General features: G+C 40.9%; 2 protein-coding genes and 1 long non-coding RNA gene across 6 annotated transcripts; 2 read left to right on the forward strand and 1 right to left on the reverse strand.

Annotated features, from left to right (window-relative positions):
• The first annotated feature begins 4,242 nt into the window (after positions 1–4,242).
• Positions 4,243–8,446, forward strand: prdm12a (PR domain containing 12a). The gene is made up of 5 exons (XM_008424335.3): positions 4,243–4,794; positions 6,143–6,333; positions 6,819–6,974; positions 7,299–7,413; positions 7,497–8,446. Exons 1-5 carry the CDS (start codon positions 4,575–4,577, stop codon positions 7,958–7,960), a joined length of 1,146 nt encoding a protein of 381 aa, XP_008422557.1. The 5' UTR covers positions 4,243–4,574; the 3' UTR covers positions 7,961–8,446.
• Positions 8,447–9,483: 1,037 nt separating this feature from the next.
• Positions 9,484–11,026, reverse strand: LOC103473818 (uncharacterized). Of its 2 annotated transcripts, none has more exons than XR_535071.2 (4): positions 10,920–11,026; positions 10,201–10,382; positions 9,908–9,991; positions 9,484–9,824 (listed from the first exon to the last, which is right to left on the reverse strand). It is a non-coding gene; the product is annotated as an uncharacterized LOC103473818 (long non-coding RNA). The 2 variants fall into 2 exon arrangements; XR_535072.2 differs by having other exon boundaries at positions 10,201–10,450.
• Positions 11,027–12,026: 1,000 nt separating this feature from the next.
• Positions 12,027–19,990, forward strand: fbxw5 (F-box and WD repeat domain containing 5). 3 transcript variants are annotated; one of them, XM_008424332.3, is made up of 10 exons: positions 12,027–12,169; positions 13,565–13,760; positions 13,875–14,032; positions 14,297–14,480; positions 15,399–15,547; positions 15,651–15,986; positions 16,075–16,258; positions 16,333–16,480; positions 16,870–17,082; positions 17,923–19,990. In XM_008424332.3, the coding sequence occupies exons 2-10, from the start codon at positions 13,574–13,576 to the stop codon at positions 18,242–18,244; spliced, it is 1,881 nt and encodes a 626-aa protein (XP_008422554.1). In that variant the 5' UTR covers positions 12,027–12,169; positions 13,565–13,573; the 3' UTR covers positions 18,245–19,990. The 3 variants fall into 3 exon arrangements, with proteins under 3 accessions (XP_008422554.1, XP_008422555.1, XP_008422556.1); XM_008424333.3 differs by lacking the exon at positions 12,027–12,169 and adding an exon at positions 12,177–12,244; XM_008424334.3 differs by lacking the exon at positions 12,027–12,169 and adding an exon at positions 12,341–12,581.
• Positions 19,991–21,850: the final 1,860 nt, after the last annotated feature.

Consider the following 21,850-nt stretch of genomic DNA (forward strand, 5'->3'; position numbering starts at 1 on the left):
TCATGTCCCAGTCCGCTTCCTCCCTTCGCTCGAGTTTACTGTTCCTCAGCCAGCAGAGCTTCGTCCCTCAGGATTCTGTCCACTCTGACGTCCCCCCCACCCTCCTCCTTCTCCTCTTCCTCTTCTGTCACTGCACATCTTTGCCCTCAGCAGGGTGGCTCCTGCCACAGTGGCCCTGCACCGGCCCCCTTGCTTTGAAGCCGTGCAGCTGTTTTCAAATCCGACCTCTCGGTTTTGATCCCCACTTTCCTCTTGGACGTGTCGTCCCCGTGGACACGTCATTCCTGCTGGTCTTTTGTGGCGGCCTTCATATTTTAGCCGTTTCATGTAGCGGAGGGTGTTGAGAGGCGCGCTTATTGGCGCTGCGGGACATTCTTGGACACGCTCTGGACTTCATGGTTTATTTTGGGATTCTGGATTCAGGGACAGTAGCGGTTGGATTTGCTCAGGTGATTAAATGGGAAGAGTTGAAATGAATGAATGGATGGAGGTTTGGTAGCGTCTGGTGATGTATGGCCAGATGCCAGAAAGCTTAGTTTTAAGCATACAAACTTGTTTATGCTGCATTTCGAAGGACCAGTGTTTATTTTGGAAATATTCTTGCCTCTCTTCTCCATTCATCCAGCATCTATCCCTGCTTATCCTTGTAGGAGTGTGAGGGACTGGTGCTTGTCTGAACTAGTCATGGATTCACCATGGACCGGTTGTCAGTCTTTAGATGTGTACTTTTTTTATTTTTGTGGAATCATAAAATACTTTATCATTCATCAAATTCTGGAGGAATTGTTCGTATCATGTTTAAAAATTTAATCTCAGCTTTGAATAAAACGCACATGTATCCAAAACAAAGAGGATCCATATTGGCCATTTAAAAATAAATAGCATTTATAGGTTAACCCAAACTGAGCTGGAAATAAAAGTTAACTACCAAGATTGTTTTTATCATTACATTTTAAGAGATTGTTTTTTGTTGCAGCTGTTTAAAAATGAAGGATTTTTTTTCCACTAGCTGCCATCCAAATGCATTTTATTCTTTTCAACTTTAAAAACAAAAGTAATTTGTGTATTTATATGAGAAGTAGGAAAGGTTAAATCTGTCAAATTGAATAAAAATAAGAAAATTGTTTTCTAAGTTATTTTTATATTGATATGGATGCTGAAGTGATACATAAATTATTTATATTAAAACAACTTTTGAACAAAGTTTTTTTGTTTCATTTTGCAGCTTTAATTCAGTTATGGATTTCACTTCCTCCTCCTCCATCGCTTTACACCGTTAAACATAAAAATGTTAGCTAGAAAAGAAAAAAAATGCTTTACATGAGGGTTTGCCTGGCATAAATCCGGAACAAATGAAACAAAAGTAAATTTTTAAAAAATCAATACATTCGGACTTAAAAATGTTCTTTATAAAGTAAAATATCAGTTTTCTAAATTGTACTCGGCAGCTCAATTAACTTAAATTTTTCACATTTCCTATTAAAGCGAGCTGATTTAAACTTTTTTTTTTTTTTTTTCATTTTTTAAATCCAGTATCCTTGTTGCGTAAGTGAAGGCGCACCTCCGCCTCCAGCAGGTGTCCGGTCCCGGACGCCCATCAGCACAGAGGGGGAGGTGTGGTGGTGTGGGCTGCAATGGGTCTCTTTAGGGAGAGGAGGCTGTGCGCCGCTCTCACCTTTGCAACAGATAAGCCGGAGCTGAGCATCCAGCGCAGTGTGGCTGCCACCTTAATCTGTTTTTAATGACACCGTGGAGGATCCGGGGAGGCTCTGCTCTGCTCTCCCCTCAGTAGGAGTGTGGTTTTCCCTGCAACTTTCAGAAACGATCTCTTTTTTTTTCTTCTTCTTTCTCCCTCCTCTGCACTTTCTCTTGAGTTTTTAAACAAAATGACTCCCCAAAACTACATCGTTAAAACCTGATCTTTTCAGATCACCTTAAATGTAAATATTCAATCAACTCCCAAGCGTTTTCTCACACACCCCCTGCCCCCCACCTCTCGCCCTTTATGAGCGTAAAATTTCGCCATTTATCCACAAACAAACGCTCCGCGTTAATAGGTTTCCCACCAGCGCTTTGAAATCCCCCCATTACCACATTCTTTGTGCAATAATTGTCAATCATCCACATTAAATTGATAGGCTTTAAATGGACAACAATAATGGCTCAAATTGTCTTACAATAGAGCAGCTAAGCGGGATGATTTGCTATTGCTGACATGCCCGCGGCTTTACCAGCTCCGCATAATGCCGCAGGTTAATGCATAAATAAGCAAATCAAATCCATGCGTTACCCCAATTCAACTCATTTAATTCCTCTTTAATAAAGAAGCCGCCCCCCCCCGCCCCCCCCCCCACCACCACCACCACCGGCGGGGCCCTCCGCCCCCCCCTCCCTCTCCCCGTCCCCCTCCACCCATTTACCTCGGATTTGTGCGATGAATGCCATAAATGTAAATCAATCTAGATGAGAAAGAATCCCATTGAAAGAGCGGAGAAATTTCATCTGGGAAAAGAGGGGACAAACGAAGGAGGGGCCCGCTCATAAAAAGCAGCTGTTTCACAGTAATCTGTTTTCGTGCCCTGTCACTCACCTTGCCTTTTCTCTATCTCTGCTTCTTCTCTCAAGGAAAAAGAAGAAGGGGATAAAAAAAGTCTCCCTCTATTGTGTTTACTTGCCATATCTTCTTTCCCATTACTTTGCGCACAGTTCATATTCCTGCAGAGAAAAGAGAGAACAGAGCTCAAACTTGCCCATCTCTCTCTCTCTCTCTCTCTCTCTCTCTCTCTCTCTCTCTCTCTCTCTCTCTCTCTCTCTCTCTCTCCCGGACAATCCCCTTGTAGTTGTTGAAGTGAAAAGAGGAGTGCATGGATGTCAAATTGCCCTCAAAACACCATGAAAGATTGATTTGCAGCACTTTTCAGGGCCCTGACATTACTTGGAGGGAGGCTGAATGGGGAAACCTGTGAGCCGGGGATGGAATAAAGATGTCCTCTCTGCTGGAAAAAAGAAGGAAAACTGCCCATTTAGCCCCCAGTCCATCAAACCCGAAAAATAGGCAGGAGAGCAAAAGACGGGAAAAAAAAAAAAACAGAGGGCCACGCAAAAAGAAAGGGGCCCACATATATAAATATATATGTACACGTAGAGAATATATATATATATATATATATATATATATATATATATATATATATCAATGCACACTCATCTAAGATGTTGCCACAATACAGAGGGGGCTCAGAAACACCCATGAATATTAAACCGCTTACCTCAACAAGGGCTTGAAAAAGTGCGCCACGTCAAAGCAGCTTTGCATGTTTTCCTCTCTCTCTCTCTCTCTCTCTCTCTCTCTCTCTCTCTCTCTCTCTCTCTCTGTGTTTTTTTTCTTCCTCTTCACGCGAACAATGCTGGGGGGAAAATAAAGGCTTGTTTCCATTCTTGTTATTCGCGCGCTAACTCCTCACAAAAAATTAATATGAGCAGCGCATGAATACGAAATGCATGAGAAGAAAATGGGCGAGCATCTCCCAGACTCACTGACCCACTTCAAATAATAACAACAATAATAATAATGATGATGATAATAATAATGATAATCATAATAAGAACTAGTTAGTTTGTTTTATAAAGAAAGGTTTCTCAGACAAAAAAAAAAAAAAAAAGTCCACTGCGCTTTGGACAAACATCTGCTTTGTTTTAATCTTCGGTGAAGTTTAAATTTTATTTTTCCTCTTTCTGATTATGAAAAATACTGAAAGTTTTTGTTTGTTTGTTTTAATTCTACCTCTAGAAATTCTAAGTTTTGAAACACTTTTGTAAAAAACGCAGAAATGGCAGGAATTAAGTTTTGCACTTCAGTCTTTTACACATTTTACTGTCCTGACAAGTATTTGATTGAGAAAGAGAAAGCAGAGGGGACAAAAGGGGACGAGGGAGTTTTTATTTTCTTTTTTAAACAATTCATGAAGGTTGAAAACAACAACTATTTACAAAACTTTTTTTGACTGCCATCCTTAAAATGAAGGAAAAATTCAAATAAAAAAATATCTAACGAAAAAAGCACAAAAAGGGAATGAAACGACGTTTATATTCACATATTTCGTTATGTTTAGTAAAAAAAAAAAACAAGAAGTCTTGTCTTTTAAGATGTGCATGGTGTTTTGCCATATATATATATATATATATATATATATATATATATATATATATATATATATATATATATATATATATATATATATTTTCCAAATAAACATATAAATTTTTTTCCGCATGTTTCCAAGTTTTCCTCTGCCACTGCATCGGACCATCCCGTTGGTGCGCCTCGCCGCAGCGGGCAGGTCCACATGGTGAGGGGTGTGTCGTTAATAACTAATTAGGCCCCGGGGGGTCACACCAGCCACTTATATAAAGAGACCCCTCACAGCCCGGTGCTGCAGCAGTTTCCTACGCGCACACGGTCTGGAGCGAGGAGGACGGACTCTGCCTCTGTGTCCAGCCCCGTTCATTCACCGCTTCCTTCCCCTCTCTCTCTCTCTCTTTTCCTCTCTCTCTCTTTCTCTCCCTCACGCGTGATGGGCTCCGTGCTGCCCGCCGACGCTCTGGCTCTGAAGCCCGGATTTAAGTGCTCCGGTCGCTCGCTGTCGGACGTGATCACCTCGGACATCCTGCACAGCTTCCTGTACGGCAGGTGGAGGAACGTGCTGGGCGAACACCTGGCGGAGGAGCGGCAGAGCGGCAGCAGCCCCAAGACCGCCTTCACGGCTGAGGTTCTGGCCCAGTCCTTCGCTGGAGGTGAGGCTGACCCGCCGGGTCACTTCGGGAACTTTTTTTTTTTTTTTACTACACTTTTAAACCAATTGAATTCTGCCATTTAAAAAAAAAAGAAGAAGAAGAAATAAGACGTGCGTAAGAGCGCGTCAAAACCAACAGCATGACAAAAAAAAATATACATTTCGTTTTGTGCAAAGTAGTTCAAGTCAACTAGAAAACGTGTTGATTTGTTTATGCACAACAACATAAATAATTTACCCAACAATCCCTGCGCGGGTTAGAAATCTAGAAGAACTTTCGCTGACCCTCTCCAACATTTCATCCCTGCTCGCACTTTCCCTCTCTTTTTTTTTTTTCTTTTTGCCTGCTGCTTTTATTTCGAGCCATTAAACGCATTAACCCTCGCTCAGCCCTCGGACCCCGCAGCTCGGAGGCTTGTTACTCGTAACTGGCGCCGATTGAAAGACGCGGAGCATTAAATTCATTTGGTTAACTTTGTGCTTGACCTGGGAAAGTTTCGGACGGAAAGGTTTTCTTTCTTTGACATTTTCTTTTTTTTCTTTTTTTTTATCCACGCATTCATCAATCTCCGGACAGTCTCTTTTCCTCCCTTGGCAGCTATGAGAGACTCTGGAGGCTCTGTTTTTTTTCTCTTTCTCTTCCTTTTAAGAGATTTGCTGTTCCTCGCATAATGCGCCGTGAAGGCTAAATCTAATGCTATTCATTGCATGTCAACCATCTAATCGCCTTTCCATTTTTTTTTGTCGCAGAAATTCCTCCGTCCTTTTAAACAAGCCCCCGTCTCATTCAGCGCAAATTTATTGCGACAAAGTTCTAAAAAGGATAATGAATTTGGAATTAGTCGTTCCCTTTTTCTTTCTTTTTTCTTTTTTCTTTTCCTCCCCTCCCGAGTAAAACTGTAATGAAAATCACATCTGATGCATGACAAATTGCTGGACTCTGAGCAATAGAGGATCGTTTAACCCCGACTCACTTTTCTGAGATGTGAATCTTTGAATTTAACTTTAAAGAATCACTTTTTTTTCTTCTTCTTCTTCTTTGCGGCAAAAAAAAAAAGCTTTAAGGGGGAGTTGGTGGTGGTGGTGGTGTTTCTTGCACAAAAACAACAACAAAAATTCAATTCATCCAGATAATCGAATTAAACGCAGGGTGAGGTGTGGCTTCATATTTCGTGACTAAAATAAGATTCAGTTCATTTGCTGCTTTCACCACTGAAAGCGTTCATTCAGAGTGTTTTTTTCATTCGTTTTGCACTCTTTTCTTTTCTTTTCTTTTCTTTTCTATTCTTTTCTTTTCTTTTCCTTTCTTTTCTTTTCTTTTCTTTTCTTTTCTTTTCTTGCATTGGTAGAGGTGCAGAAGCTCTCCAGTCTGGTGCTTCCCAGCGAGGTGATCATCGCCCAGAGCTCCATCCCGGGAGAAGGCCTGGGCATCTTCTCCAAGACCTGGATCAAAGCCGGAACAGAGATGGGCCCCTTCACCGGGAGGCTCCTGTCCCCCGAACATGTGGACTTGTTCAAGAACAACAACCTGATGTGGGAGGTGAGCGCACATGCGACTTCACTGGGGCACAGTATCCCAAATTTCCACTTAAAAAAAAATGTTAATCACAGACTTTATCGTGCATATTTCGATACTGCAATTTATTTGCACTGAACAGAACAACTGAGTCAGAGCAGCTCAACTCAAGATTGCTCGCATTTCACCACAAATGTAATTTGAAAACATTTCAAAGATTTAAGTCATAAACAAACGACAAAAATAAATCAATCCAACACATAGAAAGCACATACGAATTCAGCTAAATAAATTCCAGTTGCATTTTTTCTGTCTTTTTTTTTTTCTTATTAAATTTGTTTTGGAAATTTTACAGGGCCACCAGAAATATTTTCTGGGGTCCGGGGTCAAAGTAAAATGGGTCCTGCGATGCTTCTGCTTTAAACACTAATGTAGAAAGAAAAAGAAAAAAAAAGAAGTAATTCTTTTCTTGATTTTTCCGTCGGTAACACATCCACGTCGTTCTTCAGGTGTTCAATGAGGACGGCACGGTGCGGTACTTCATCGATGCCAGCCAGGAGGACCACCGCAGCTGGATGACCTACATAAAGTGCGCTCGGAACGAGCAGGAGCAGAACCTGGAGGTGGTGCAGATCGGCAGCAGCATCTTCTACAAAGCAGTGGAGGTGAGCCTCACGATGAGTTGAGCTCAGTCAGGGCCTCCAGTAAACCTGAGCTGACCTAAATCGGCTCTGCTTTTGGCTTAACTTCCAGTTGACTGTGAAGCCATAATAAATAAATAAATTAATTAAGAAAAATTCCTAATACTTGGAAACTTATCTTTAAGTGTTTGGATTTTTATCTGACACTCACCACGGCACACACAGTTTGTTTCTCTGTGAGAGTCACCGCAAAGTTCGCTTATACCTCAGCTAACCTTGAACGCTTATTTCTGAAATCAAACAGGAATGATAAACGCTGATATTTTTTTATATCTCTCCCTCCCTCAGACCATTCCGCCTGACCAGGAGCTCCTTGTCTGGTATGGGAACACGCACAACACGTTCCTGGGGATTCCTGGAGTTCCTGGGATGGACGAAGAACACCAGAAGAAAAGCAGGAATGGTGAGTTTCTTCCTCTTAGGGACTCTTTGGCGAGAGCAAATTTCAGCCTTCATTCGTCGCCTCCGCTGTTTTCCCCCTCGCAGACGACGCCCACTCCACCGAGGGGCCCTCGTCGTGTTCTCCTCCTTCCGTCGCCGCCACCTCCACCGGCCGGATGCGCTGCGTCATCTGCCACCGCGGCTTCAACTCCCGCAGCAACCTGCGCTCCCACATGCGCATCCACACCCTGGACAAGCCCTTCGTGTGCCGCTTCTGCAACCGCCGCTTCAGCCAGTCGTCCACGCTGCGGAACCACGTCCGCCTGCACACCGGCGAGAGGCCGTACAAATGCCACGTCTGTCAGAGCGCCTACTCCCAGCTGGCGGGCCTGAGGGCGCACCAGAAGAGCGCACGGCACAAACCTGCGGCGCACGCCTCCGACGCGCCCCCGCAGGTTTCCCCTCCCCCTCCTCTTCCTCTTCCTCCTCCTCCTCCACCTGCACCGCAGATGGCCGCCATGCAGCATCAGATGCCTCTGGTCCACCACATTCCCACCATGGTGTTATGATAGCGCACACCGGGTCCGGCCGTGGCATGGAACAACGACGCACTTTCGACTTAGAGCTGTGGTGGAAATGTAAAGAAGCGCTGATGTAATTGTGAATCTTCGATGGAAGTTTTCTTTTTTCCCTTCACATTTGGCCATCATGTGGTCAGAATGCAGACATTAAGATTTATCTGAGCAAATTATGGCAAATTAATTAACTACATCCCTCCCCCGTTGATTCGTTTGTTTTGTTTTCTCCTTATAAAGTGAGACAAAACGAACAAATGATGTATTGAACTTCCGGACAGATGTTCTTATGACGTTCAGTCAGATTTACTGAGCAAATTCCACGATGGTCAAGCTGTTTTGTTTTTTTCCACTGTAAAATATAAATGGTCACTTTAAACCTGTACAGAATGGAGATTTGTGTAATTGTAAAATTGTATCATGTGAATGTAAATACATTTGTGCCTTCTTCTATTCTAAATAAATGAGATGTGATTTAAATGGTCGACTGTTCAGAAAACAGTGGAAACTCAGTTGTGATAATTGAGAAATAACTGACATCCAAGAAAACCAAATGTAATCAGATTACATGAAAAACGAATTAGTGTCGCTGATTGAAATTAAATGAAACTTTCTAACATATGGAATTTACATAACATATACATTTATTTGAAAATAATTTATTTGATTTAAGTATAACCTCATAAGACACTTTTCAAATCTACATAAACTGAGATAAGACCAACAACAAAAAGAAAATTATGTAAAATATATATATTTGCATCACATTAAACCAATAATCATTTATTGGTTTATTGCATTCAATAAACTATTACATTAAGCTAATAATTATTTATTGTAAGGTATATGTAAAAGTTGTTTTTCAAAGTTTTTTTTTTTTAAGAAATGGAAATTAGTTACATCATAAGTTCTTATGTTTGGTCACCTTTCTCAATTTTGATTTGAGATAATAAATAAATGTAATTCGATTTATTTAAATAAATAAATGTGACGGTAGGTTCTCTTTGGTGCCAGTGGGTGGTTAAAATAAAAGCCATAATATTGGTTAAATTAAGTTAAATTCTTTGCATATAATCCAGTGTAAATAATATAATATCAAAGGAAAAATAATATCAGTAATATTCTATTACAACTTCTAAAAAAATTCAATAAGCCTGGAATTCACCAACTCCACTTTCAGCCCTTATATCCTTGGTAACTTGGGAGGTTGAAAGGTTGTGACAACTTAAAAATAATAGAGAGGATACATATGGTCTGAAAAAATAAAATCCCTGTCTGTTCTACTTGCAGCCCTGAAATCATTATTTTTATAGATTCTTCTGCTTTTTGAGAGCACACTTCACTTCACAGGTTTGATTCTCTGGTTCCAATACATCGCTGTTTTATTCTTCCTCCACTTTTCTGAACACCGCCTGCAATTACTCATTAAATCCACACGATGGCGACAAACACCTCGGAAAAGATAAACAGAAACTTGACGCTCTGAGAAACTTAAAAAGACTCAAACGAGACAACAAAACGATCCGCATCATTCTTTAATCTGTTTGTAGGTCAGAAAAGTGGGCTTACAAAGTCACTTTTTTTTTCTTTTTTTTTTTTTTTTACCACATATGGCAGGATGTTAGGATGTTACTGTGGACTGAGTGCTGTGTACTTGTGAGCTGTCAGACATTGTCCAGCTTCCTGAAGCAGGAGTTTTCAGACAAGTCATCATTAGTACAAGTACAGCACAACCCAGAGCTTAGGTGAAGCAGATGCAAACATGAATGCCCTAGCAACAGTAGATACAGTGGGACACGTTATGGAAGAGTCTGATGGGAGGGTTTTTCATCACGGTTGACCGTCCACACCTTCTGCCCTGTACAGAAAGAGAAACGTATTAATTAGCTCACTCATAAACATACAAATTGCTCTTATAAATCGAGGCTGGATGAAGGGCACCTTGACACCGGCAGCTTGAAACTGTCTCCTCCCTCCCATTGGAGCAACAACAGGAGGTTATCCAGTTAATAACATGCCGCACTCCTGAAGGAAGACAGACGCCACACTAATGAAATAACGTTGAAAATGGTAACCTGACAGCATCCCTGTCAGCCTTCGCACAAAGTATTTGTTCATGATTCTACACCGAGAAGCATCTTTAAAATCTTGAGACATGGAGTAGCAAAAGGAAAACGCTGCACAATGAATTCCTCTTTTCACACAACAATTTGGCATAAACGAAACAAACTCACCAGAGATGATCAGTCACAGCATCGTTTAATCCTTCCTTCAGGATTTATCTTGAAGCTCGGCTCCTTGTTTTTGCTTAGCAGCTGTTAGTGAACTGACACAAGAAGACGGTGACAAAGCAGTTTTTCAGTCCCAGGGTTTTTTTTTTTGTAGTCCCCAGGTGGCTGCGAGTCAGTAAACAGAGCTGGCAGGAGCACAGTGGAAGGATAGAGTTACTGTAACGTTCTCCCTGACTACAACCTGCATGTGTGTCTGGTGAGAAGGCAAGAACAGATGATTAAATGATGATTTAATAAAAACCAGCATACTGACGTACAGTAATATAATCAATGCAGAGTGAAAGAAAGAAAAAAAATGTAATAAGCAGAAACCTTTAAAAAACAGAAACAGTCTGCAATCCTCTTTCAAAGCAAAACGTTCTACTTATCATATGTTGAAGAATATAAGCAGAAAGAAAAATGATTTTAGATCATCTAGTGCAGAGCAGCTTATATGTTGAAATTAAAAGATGATCGCAAAGCTGAATATTTTATGAACCATAGGAGATGAAAATATCAAAAGAAAGACATAGCATTCATCCTAATAATTGCAATCATTCGCATCATCCAATGTTATTATGCAAAGCCCTTTACATAAGTACAGTTCTTTCTATTAACACAACTAATGACAGGTTTTTTCATAAACATTTAAAGTTACGCAAATATACTCCAAAGTTACTAACCGTGTTCCCTTATCAAACAAAGCGAAAATTTAGTGTTTTTTAAATCTTTTTTCTGTGTTGCTGTTGACCTTTTCAAGTGGGACTGCGTTCTGTAACCATAGTTACGTTCATAATAGTTATCAAAATAAAAACATAATCGTTTGCTGTTATTCCCTGTCACTTTGCTGCTGTTGCACAGAAATATTATCCCACGATGGGGATATTATATTATATTCCTACCTCAACGATAGTTACACTAAACAAAGGTAGCTTTACTTATTTGGTCATTACAGTAAGCTTTATGACATTCCACGTTAACTTTGCTTTTATTATGATTTTGGAGCTGAAAAACAGAGCATTGATGTATTTTCAATGTCTTCTTAATGCAGCAGGTCTTTTGCATTTAGCTATATCCCTGAGACAACACACACACACACACACACGCACGCACACATACTTTTGTATCAACTCCAATGATTTCACATGAACAGAATACTGCCCATGAGCATATAGCAAATTAGTCTGCAGTGTGTTCTTAAGTCCAGAATAAAGACTGGACTTACCCCTTATGACTTTTTAGGAAATATTATGTGAAGTGACATGACAAATTTGGAACTTTTCTACTTGGCACAACATAACCGAACAACATTACAGCATTTGTGATTGTCTTGGATTGCTTTGCTTGTAGAAAATCATAAAGGACTATATCCGGCCATTAGCTGGTGACCTTAAACGCCTGTGGTATGCAGTAGGACAATAATCCACAACACACCAGCAAATTCTCTCTGTGTGGCCCAAAGAAACTACACACAAGATCAGTTCTGGAAAGCCACACAACTGTTCAATTTAAAAGCAATTCTGTAAACTTCAAAATTCCACCACAGTAATGTCAAAGACTCAATGCCAATCATATAGTTTTGCAAATTCAATGCCATTTGCTTGGGAGAGTGAAAGAACCAGATTTAGATTCAGTGATTACTTACATTTTGGCCTATAAAATATATGTTTAATTTTGTTGGATGGTCTGAAATACTTAAGCAGAAGAAATGTGTAGGGTAGCACTTTTTTTTTTTTTTTTTGCAACAGCATAAACCCGACAGAGAAAGACAATAAGTCGATTGAGTTTATTTAACCGTGTTCGATTATTCTGTATTCAGCTAATCGAGTCTTGCCGCTGCTAGAAGATTGTTGTCATTTTTTTTCTGCGGCTAGTCTGTAGCGTTAGCAACCAGTTGTATTTTGTTTCTCTTCAACACCCTTTCATCCAGCAGGTAGGTGACAGTTTGTGTCAGTAGATTTATATGAATGGAAGCTGATGAGCCCGTTGAGCATTAGCACTAGTTTATGTGAGTAAAGTTTTGTTTTGAAGTGTCAATCTTATCCGACCAAAGTTGAAAACAAACGTTAGCTAACAGCTAACTGGTTCTGCAACCGGTTAGCTAGTTCAGCGCTAGCTTGAGCTGTTAGTTTAGCTGCTTATTAAGCTCTTTTTCTGAATTAACAAGCGCTAAAATCCACAAAGTTATACCAGTATATATTGTTACGTTTGTTAGTAGTAGATCTTTTTAATTTAAGCACAATCAGTAACTTGTGTTTGTCGCCAACATGTCTCTGTTCGGTCATCTGTATTTCAGAAGGAAAGGAAAACTGAACATTTTCTCGTGACTTTAAAGAGGATTATGGGTACAGTTTGTAAAAATAATTATACTAACACAATTTATGTAAATTTATGTATTAACCAGCGACTTTATGTAGTCTAATTGTTTCCATAAAAAAAACATCTAATTGTTTTTATGGAAAGTTTTTAACTTCAAGGGAAAACTCAAAAATAAGCCTGCAATGCAACAGCTGTCAGGCTGTAAGTAGCGCTTTAAATTCACCACAAAACGGACTAAAAATGTATACATTTCTATTCAATGTTAAGAGATTATACAGATGAAATAAGATGACAAATGAACATTTTTACAGTAAGAAAGATGAAACAGACACGGTTCCTTTCGCATTTAATTCACAGCAATTTTAGACGTGGACAAACATATAAGGCAATATAGAGAAATATTTTCATTTGTAAGATTTCCAAAGTTTTTCCTGTTTTTAAAGGTAATTTGATTGACTAAGAATTCACGACTAAAGGTACCAACATGTATGGTTTGGTTTTTTTCCATGAAAAAATTTAGTTACATTTATTAACTTGTTAACCATGTGTGTTTTTATGGTCTAATGTAAAGCACAAACGTTTGATGCAAATTTACAGAAAAAAAAAAAAAATTAAGTTAGAAAGTGCATAACTTGAGCACCTCAGCTCCACTAGTGCAAAAAAAACATAGAAATACCTACAAGAGTAGAGATAATGTTGAAATTACCAATGTAGAAATTGACATTAAGAACACAAAAGAAATCTGTGCTGGATTAAAAAAACGCTTTTACTCTTTCCAGTCTGGGAAACGATGACATCGTTTCTTATCTTTTCATGAATCTCTTTAGGTGGAGGTAGAATGTGTAGCTTTCTATTTGTTGTTGTCAGGCTCTGTTTAGGTGCTTTATCGATTCTACGGACCTTGTGGTTATGATTTTAAAATTAGTTTGATCTGAAACCTTTAAGTGACAAAAAAAAAAAAAAATCTGCAAGAGGACAGCTCTTGTTCACAGCGCTGCGTGTGTTCCAGGATGTTAGGATGGATTGGGATCCAGTTCTGCCGGACAGCTTGGTTTTGGAGATCTTCCTGCACCTGCCCCATGATGCCGTGCTGAGAGCCGGCCTGACCTGCAGACAGTGGCAGGCGGTCTCCAGAGATGAGTTCCTGTGGAGGGAGCTGTTCTACAGTTACTACCGGATACCGCGCTCCGTTCCTCGACACCCGTGTATGTTTTGATAGAGTGATTGTTGTAGTTTTGTCCGCATTGGTTTTGAAGATGTGTGCTTTAAAAAAAAATAAAAATAAATAAATGATTGTCCGTTTCTGGGCCTGTGTGCAGCGGCCGTGTCGTGGTACAGGGAGTTCAAGCGTCTATATGACTGCATCCCGTGTGTGGAAGTCCAGACGCTGAGGGAGCACAGTGACCAGGTGCTTCACTTGGCTTTCTCTCACAGGGGCCATCGCTTCTCTTCCTGCTCTAAGGACTGCACAGTCAAGGTACTCTGCTTTTTTTTTTTGCATTTCTTGTTTATTTTAAGAGCCTTTAATATTCACTTTGACCTGAAATGTGGGAAAATCAGCAGAACATCCTGAGAACAACCTACCTGACTTTTAATAAAATTTAATAACGCTCACTAAGCCCCTTTTTTTTTTGTTTTTTTTAATTGTGGAACAGTTTTCAGATCATTTTCAGGATGCTTCAAACCAAATGTTCTCTCTCCCCTTGTTCAGTTGACTCTTTCTTCTAAACCTCTCTTTCAGCTGTGGGACACGGAGCGGCAGGATGGAAACATCTCGTTGGTGCACAGCACCAGCATGCGTCAGTTCAACTGGGGCTACACCCAGTTCTCCCAGTTTAACCCAGACGATACCCTGCTGCTCGTATCCGGCGTCTACCTGGGACCACACCACTCGTCTTCTGGGGAAATTGCCGTCATTAGTCTGGGTAGGAACATGGGCAAAAACTCCCGCACGGCTTCCAGCTGCCAAGTGGGGATTGATTTTGGGTTTACGATGAATTCGTTGTAGGAGTTTTCTAACCGCGCTGACGTGTTTAGACATAGTGCATTAACATAGTGAGCCTTAACTTTAGCCTCACTAAAGTTATGAAGTACAGTGGCTTGCAGACGTATTAATGAGGCTTTTTCTTGTTTTTGCCATGTTGTAGCTACAAACCTCAATGTATTTTTTTTTGGTATCTTTTTAGATGAACCAATACAAAGTATTGTTAGGCGAAAAAAGAGGAAAATTGCACCTCACTTTCCTCTTTTTCTAGCATTTCCATTTATCCGTTTTACTCTGAGATTCTGGCAACGGGACGACTGTCATTCATTCACTCCACAAATATTTCCATTATGGGAGAGTTTTAGACGCTTTGGCCATCATACAAAACCCATGTGTGATAGAAAACCAACTCTGCCGATCACCCTGGTGAAACATGGCGGCGGCAGCATCATGCTGTGTGGAAACTGGTCACAGTTAATGAGAAAACAAATTTCATTCGTGGAACGTCACCTTTTGAAGCGAAGAGCGGCAATGGGACGGTTTAGATCAAGGTGTATTCACAGGGTAGAATGGCCTAGTCAAAGTAATGAGAGGAATCAAACTGAGAATTTGTCGCAAGAATTTGAAACAGGAAAGGTTGTGTTGCATAAAAACTTGTCTGGAAAAAAAAACACACATAAAACTCATCAAGATGTTATTTGTAAATCAAACATTGAAGTCATGTATAATTTTCTCTTTTTTTTTTTTTACCTTCCGCTACACTGCGTTGTTTCGGCCTGTTAACGTAACATTCCAGTGGAATCTATCGAGGTTTAAGGTTTAAGAATCTCACCGTTGCTCTTCTAACGTTTCGTTCCAGACAATTACACGCTGCTGTCGCGGGTCAGGAACAAACCGTACGACGTGTTTGGCTGCTGGCTGAACGAGACGCACCTGATCTCGGGGAACCTGCACTGGATCGGCAACATGACGTCCTGCTCGGTGCTCTGGCTCAACAAGGCTTTCCAGGTCGATTTGCCTGAACTGGTGGAGAAAAACCCCCCCCCAAAAGAAAAAAAACCCACCGGTTTCTCATGTCATCCTCGTTTGTTTGTTTCTTTATGTCGCCCAGGATATCGAGTCCGAGAACGTGAACGTCGTGAAGCGCCTTTTCAAGATCCAGAACATCAACGCCAGCACCATCCGGACGGTGATGGTGGCGCACTGCCGCCGCCACGACAACCCGGACCTGCTGCTGGACTACGAGGCTCAGTCTCAGGCGAGGCGGCAGAAAGCGGAGCAGGACAATCAGCATCACCCTCTTCTGTTCGACCTGGGAGCCTCGGACAGCGAGGAGGAGGAGGAGGCGGAGAGCGAGGAGCAATGCGGCACGGACGGAAGGAGTCACGGCTTCTCGTCCGCACGGACCCCCCAGCCCACGATATCCGGCCTGGACCACGTCATTCATGTACGATGGAGGTTAATTAGGGATTTAAAAAAAAATTAAAATAAAACCTCTTGTCATCTTTTCTGATGTTTTCTTTCTTCCCATCCAGAGCCGTAAACACGTGGGGGCCAGGGAGCTGCAGATTGAGACCCAGGTTGCTCAGATGATGGGTAGAGCCTACACCAAGGCGCCCGACCCCAGCCTCATCGACCCCTCTGAGCCTGGAGAGGGCGAGGATAAAACATACTTACTCTTCACCACCGGCAGCCTTACGTACTCCCCCCACCAGATAGGTAGGACTATTCAAAATGCGCTGAGACCAACCGAAGCTTCGGTCTCCTCATGCCGTCGTTTGGTTTCCTCTCAGGCATTAAGCGCATCAAGCCCGACCAGATGACCACCTCCGGCCCCGTGCTCGGAGAGGAGAGGAGCTCCGAGGAGTTCTTTGATTCACTGGACCACGTTATTGACATTCACGGCCACATCATTGGAATGGGCCTTTCTCCTGACCACAGGTACAGTAGTCAACAGCGCATACTGGAAATCTGGAGTACTCTTTTTTTTTTTTACTCCAGTGCTTTGGTTCTCCACAAATGGATTTTATCTGTAGTTTTCACGTTCTTGATAAGTCTAGAAAAGCTAAATAAACACGGGAAATGTTTTTGGATTTATAGACTTGATTCATTGTTTTTCTTTCCATAAATTCATGTTGACCATTAGTATTTTGTATAAATTTTTGAAACTACATGAAGTCAAGTCCAGAAAAATCTGCGATTTATTTATTTTTTGACAACACAACGTGTGGCGTCGCGGCCAGAAATGAGTCGGAAACGCAGCGGACGCCTGTGTCAGCTGCTCTCCTCTGGGTGATTCTGACTCCGGCTCTCCTGCTGTCGTCGGTCAGGTACCTGTATGTAAATAGCCGAGCGTGGCCGAAGGGATGCGTGATCTCAGATCCCATGTCCCCGCCTCCCATCGCCGAGGAGATAGACATGCACGTCATCGACCTGAAGAGCTTGAGGGAGGAGAGGAGAAGCCTGCGGGCCCACCGGGCCTTCACGCCCAACGACGAGTGCTTCTTCATCTTCCTGGATGTCAGCAGGGACTTCGTTGCCAGGTAGGATGCAGACGGACGTTTTACGCTGCGCAAGTGCTCACATTTAGTCACGCTGCGGAGGAGGGCTGCAGCGAACAGTGATGTTAATTATCGATTATTCTGAAGATTAATCGATTTAGTCAGATAAAATTATCGGCACATTCCGCAGATGTTTCATTTAAACAATTTTGATCCAAAATTGTTATAGGTGAGAAAATAAAAATGTTCTCACCTATAATAGAAAAATGTAGCATTCTTAAAAAAACAAAAACAAACTTTTAACATCAGCATGTGAAAAGCTCGTCCCTCTCTGCCTGACTCAACGTCAGTACATTGTAGGACTAATCTGATCATTCTTTGGAGGAAATGTTTTATAAAAATTGAAGCCAAAACTATGCCACTTGATGAGTTTTGTGTAGGGCATATTTACAGATGTTTTTATTTTTATCTTGTACGCAAAATGTATGCATTTTTAGTTAATCACTGCTCTGATTAAGCTGTTCTGTTCATGAGGCTGTTTGCTCCAGTTAACAATGAATCGACTACTGAATTAGTTGACGACTATTTCAGTTATCGATTCATCACGATTAATCGTTTCGGCCCTAAATTTAATATGAAAGACCGACAACAATATATTGGTTGATGGTGATGTGAAAAGATAAAGCTACGACGTTTAAAGACACATATATAAATAAGAATCTGGAATATGGTGACATGCATCGCAGCCTCATTATGTGTGAACATAATTCGAGAACACCTCGATGATTCTGCTCGTAATGAATGCCTTTCCCAAGCTCAGTCTCGTCCCGCTGGCTGTAGCTCCGCTGACTTCTTTTTCCCTCCACAAACTCCCTCCGGCAGCGGAGCCGAGGACAAGCACGGCTACATCTGGGACCGCCACTACAACATCTGCCTCGCGCGGCTGGCGCACGACGACGTGGTGAACTCGGTGGCGTTCAGCCCCGCCGACCAGGAGCTGCTGCTGTCCGCCAGCGACGACTCCACCATCAAGGTGTGGCGCTCGCCGCGCATGGTGCGCCTCTCTCAGGCGTCGCCCCGGCAGCTGAGGCCCCGCAGCCTGCTGCCGTCCTGGCTGCTGCGCCACAAGAACTCCACGTTTTCGGGCAGCGTGAACGGGAAAGCCGTGAGCGAGGGCTGGAAGAAGCCCTCGGAGGGGAAGTAGAGCGGGGGGCGGGGTAGGGAAGAAGACGGAGGTAAAACGGTTCAAACACTCCGTGTGTGTGTGTGTGTGTGTTCTCAATGGTGACCTAAAGCACTCAGAACACAGAGGGAAAGTGGGGGGGGATGCAGACACAAGGGGGCGACGTTGCACCGACAGAAGGGAGGAATGACGTCCGGTGCTGCTACTGAGGATCTAACCGTTGATACCAGATGAAGGATGTAAGACAGAACTCTGAGATGCTATCATGTTTTTTTTTTGTTGTTGTTGTTTTTTTTATCTGTACCGATGCACCCGACCCGAACAGACTTACAGAGACGCAGAGGTGGCTCCTTTCTTGATCATTGTTGTTCTCATTCAGGGTTAAGTGCAGTGACTGACAATTTATTATTTTTTTTATTATTATTATTCCTAAAACAATCTTTAATTGGTGCCCTTTATGAAGCACATCTTTGGAGAATGAAACCACAGTTTAAAAGGTTAAAGGGATAAAAAAAAAAATATATATATATATAGTCAAAACTATTTAATGTAGTCTTCCTTAGTTTTATTGGTCTCACATCCCGTTGTTTAAAAAAGAAAAAAAAATCTATTGTTATTGTAATAAATGTAGAGTTATTGAGCAGTTTAATATAAAAGTTGGCCCAGAGCATGACTGTAAACAAAAGAGTGTTATACGAGTGTAGCTAACTGTTATTGGAGCTATGTAGTGTGGAAACGTTCATTCATTTGTTATCAGCACAAAGTTTCACCTTTTTAGAGACTTTTTTTTTTTTGCTATGTTCTTACCCATGACAAATTTTTTTCTTTCTTTTTTTTTTTTTTTTTCTGTCGTTGCTTGTAAACAAAAATGTCCCATTTAAACCCATCACTTCCCACCAGAGAGGGCCTCACTGGATATATGAATTATTCAGAGCCATCTCTGATGACTTTTAGTTCACTTCTATCTATTTTACGACCCACAGTTTGTCCACAGGCTTAATGTTCCTGGCTGGGCTCTTAAATTACTTATTTATTAAACGTTTACTTGTTTGGGAGTATCGGTAAAGAGAGATTTGATTGTGGAAGTCAACTCTTAACCTAAAAATTTGCTCAATTACACCGAAACGAGAACATCGACGTGGCAAAATGTTGCACAAAGCTTTAACGGAAGCAGTCAATAAAAATAAAGCAAAATGATTCAAAAAATTGAATGAATTGAAGACACATTTTCTTTTTTTTAAATCTATATGTGATGTTTCTCATGGCTAAAACTGACGTTAGATTGTTGCTAAAATCATGTTGGTGATGCTATGAAGAATAAAACTTCACGGTGCTGCTGTAACTCAACGTTCGGTGCCTCTGAAATAGCAAAAATCAACCAGTTGAAAGTGACTCGACGGCATTTTCAGCTCCACCTGCAGAAGCTGGAGGTACTTTCACCAGGTAGACACTGACGTTTTCATGTGGGCTCGCTGATGAAAGACGATATGACTGATCATAAAGCCTCTGTTATTCTTAGTGGTGTGTGTGTTTTTGAGAAATCTCTGACAAGATCTGTTTAAAACGTTTTGAAACGTGTGTAGTAAGTCGGAAACTCTCAATGTTCCTTTTGCCTCCCTCATCTCCGTCTTTATGTTTCACACTGTCGGCTGTTGTTTCCAGGCACCCTTCAGATAAAACGCATGTCCCACAAAGAATGAACCCGAAGACCTGTCAGATTGATGTTTAAACTGTTGTGCAGCTCAATTAAAGGTTGTGGATAGAGAAGTAGATGTGAGTTTTCTTCATAACTTTAATCTTCTAACAGATTGGTCACAAGGGGTTTTTCCCATCTTTGATCTTCTGACTTTGAACTAAAGACCATTCTAAATAGCAGTCTTTCGCTTATAACGCGTAGTTTTGGGACTGTGACTGAAACCTTCCAGGAAAGTATACCAGCTTTATTTCTGTATATACTCAGAAAACTGAAGTTGATTTTTTTTGTTTTGTTTTTTTGTTTTAGTTCCTCCAAGTCATTCGGTGTCGCTCCCCGATTTGCACATGTAGAAACTGAAGTTTCTCCTCATTCTTCTTTGCAAACATCAAGATCAATCGGATTGAAAAATGTGAAAGAGTTATGAATCCTTTTGCAAGGCATTGTATGGAGAATAATTTGTTTTGACGTATTTAGAGAGTCTCTTCAATTTGATATTACAAATGATCACATTATACCTGAACAACAGCATGCAGACATAAAATTTACCCCATATTGTCAGTAAGTGCACAGAGCATCTCCTTAATTATATCACATTACATTTCCCCCACCCCCATTTTCCACAATTGCAGACAAATCTAGATTGAAGGATCATCCACAAATCAGATATAATCATCAGGGAGAAGATTTTGTTTCTCCAATTATGCCAAATTATGATAGTTGCACCTTCGTGCTTCTTTTTGCTGTAATATTTCTGGATTGCTCAAGTTGAACAATATTCTCTCGTTCTGCTCAAACTATCTGTTCTAAGCTAAATACTGCAGTAAGTTGAGGTATATTTGAAGAGTAGAAGTAGAATCTTGATCCTCTACTAAAATTGGATGGTGGTCGTATACAATTTGTCAGAAATTTAAAAAAAAAAGAGAAGAAGTACTAACGGTGCATCTATTGAGATGCTGATTTTGTAATAACTGATTCTTTTTGAAATGATAGAAAATCAGATATTTTTAACGTGTTGTTCGAACATTTTACATTGCATTAAATGCTTTACATTGAGCAGGAATGTTGTTTCTCTTCAAACCCAGACCATGACGCATTTCCTGCAGCAGATAGCCATCATAGATCAAGGAGGTATCTGCATTTACAACCACATATACTCATATCACATGTACGAGTATATGTGCAGTGAGTAATGCAGATACACATTAGAGAAATATGTTCATTCCGTGTTCCCCCTGAGGCGTTGGATTTAAGACATCTGGAGATAATTAGTGTGTTGTACCTAAAATCAGACAAATACGACGGTCAGAGAGCGGTGGAGATCAAACGTTACGTTTTAGGGACGTTGTTATAGGAACACCAAACAGTAGTGCCATTAATTTGAATCTAATTTTGGAGTTTTAAAAACTTAACATTTTGAGAAATGATCAGACATCATCCAGCTGCTAGTATAACTTATGGATGCTTCACTTTTATTTGAAATGCCAGCGCTCATTTAAATGAATATGGTTTTTGGTCGTCCATACATTTTCAACAGACGTGAAGGACATTCTAGACACCCTTCAACTTTTAACAAAAAGTATTTTTATGTTGATTTAAGATTTTCTGTTTGAGCAGAAGTTGTTAAGAAATCAACGTATTTTGAAGTAGCTCTTTACTTTTATTTTGAAAATGAATTCAAAACATGTGCAGGTGATTCTGTTTAAAAAAAGTTAAAATGCACCCAACTTTATGGTAATAATCTCCATTATGTGTATGTAACTTTAGTATCTCATATAATAAAAAAATATATATATATTTTAGATATCACCTCCTCTCACAAACCCACAAAAACAGAAGCAACCTTTACCACAGACGGCGTGCGAACAGAGTTCACCTTTTCACGCCTGCATCAGTTCATCTCCACTTCAAACACCAACACCTCAACGGGGCTT

Source organism: Poecilia reticulata, chromosome 12, assembly GCF_904066995.2.
Source record: "Poecilia reticulata chromosome 12, P_reticulata-male-v2, whole genome shotgun sequence".
Taxonomy (NCBI): domain Eukaryota; kingdom Metazoa; phylum Chordata; class Actinopteri; order Cyprinodontiformes; family Poeciliidae; genus Poecilia; species Poecilia reticulata.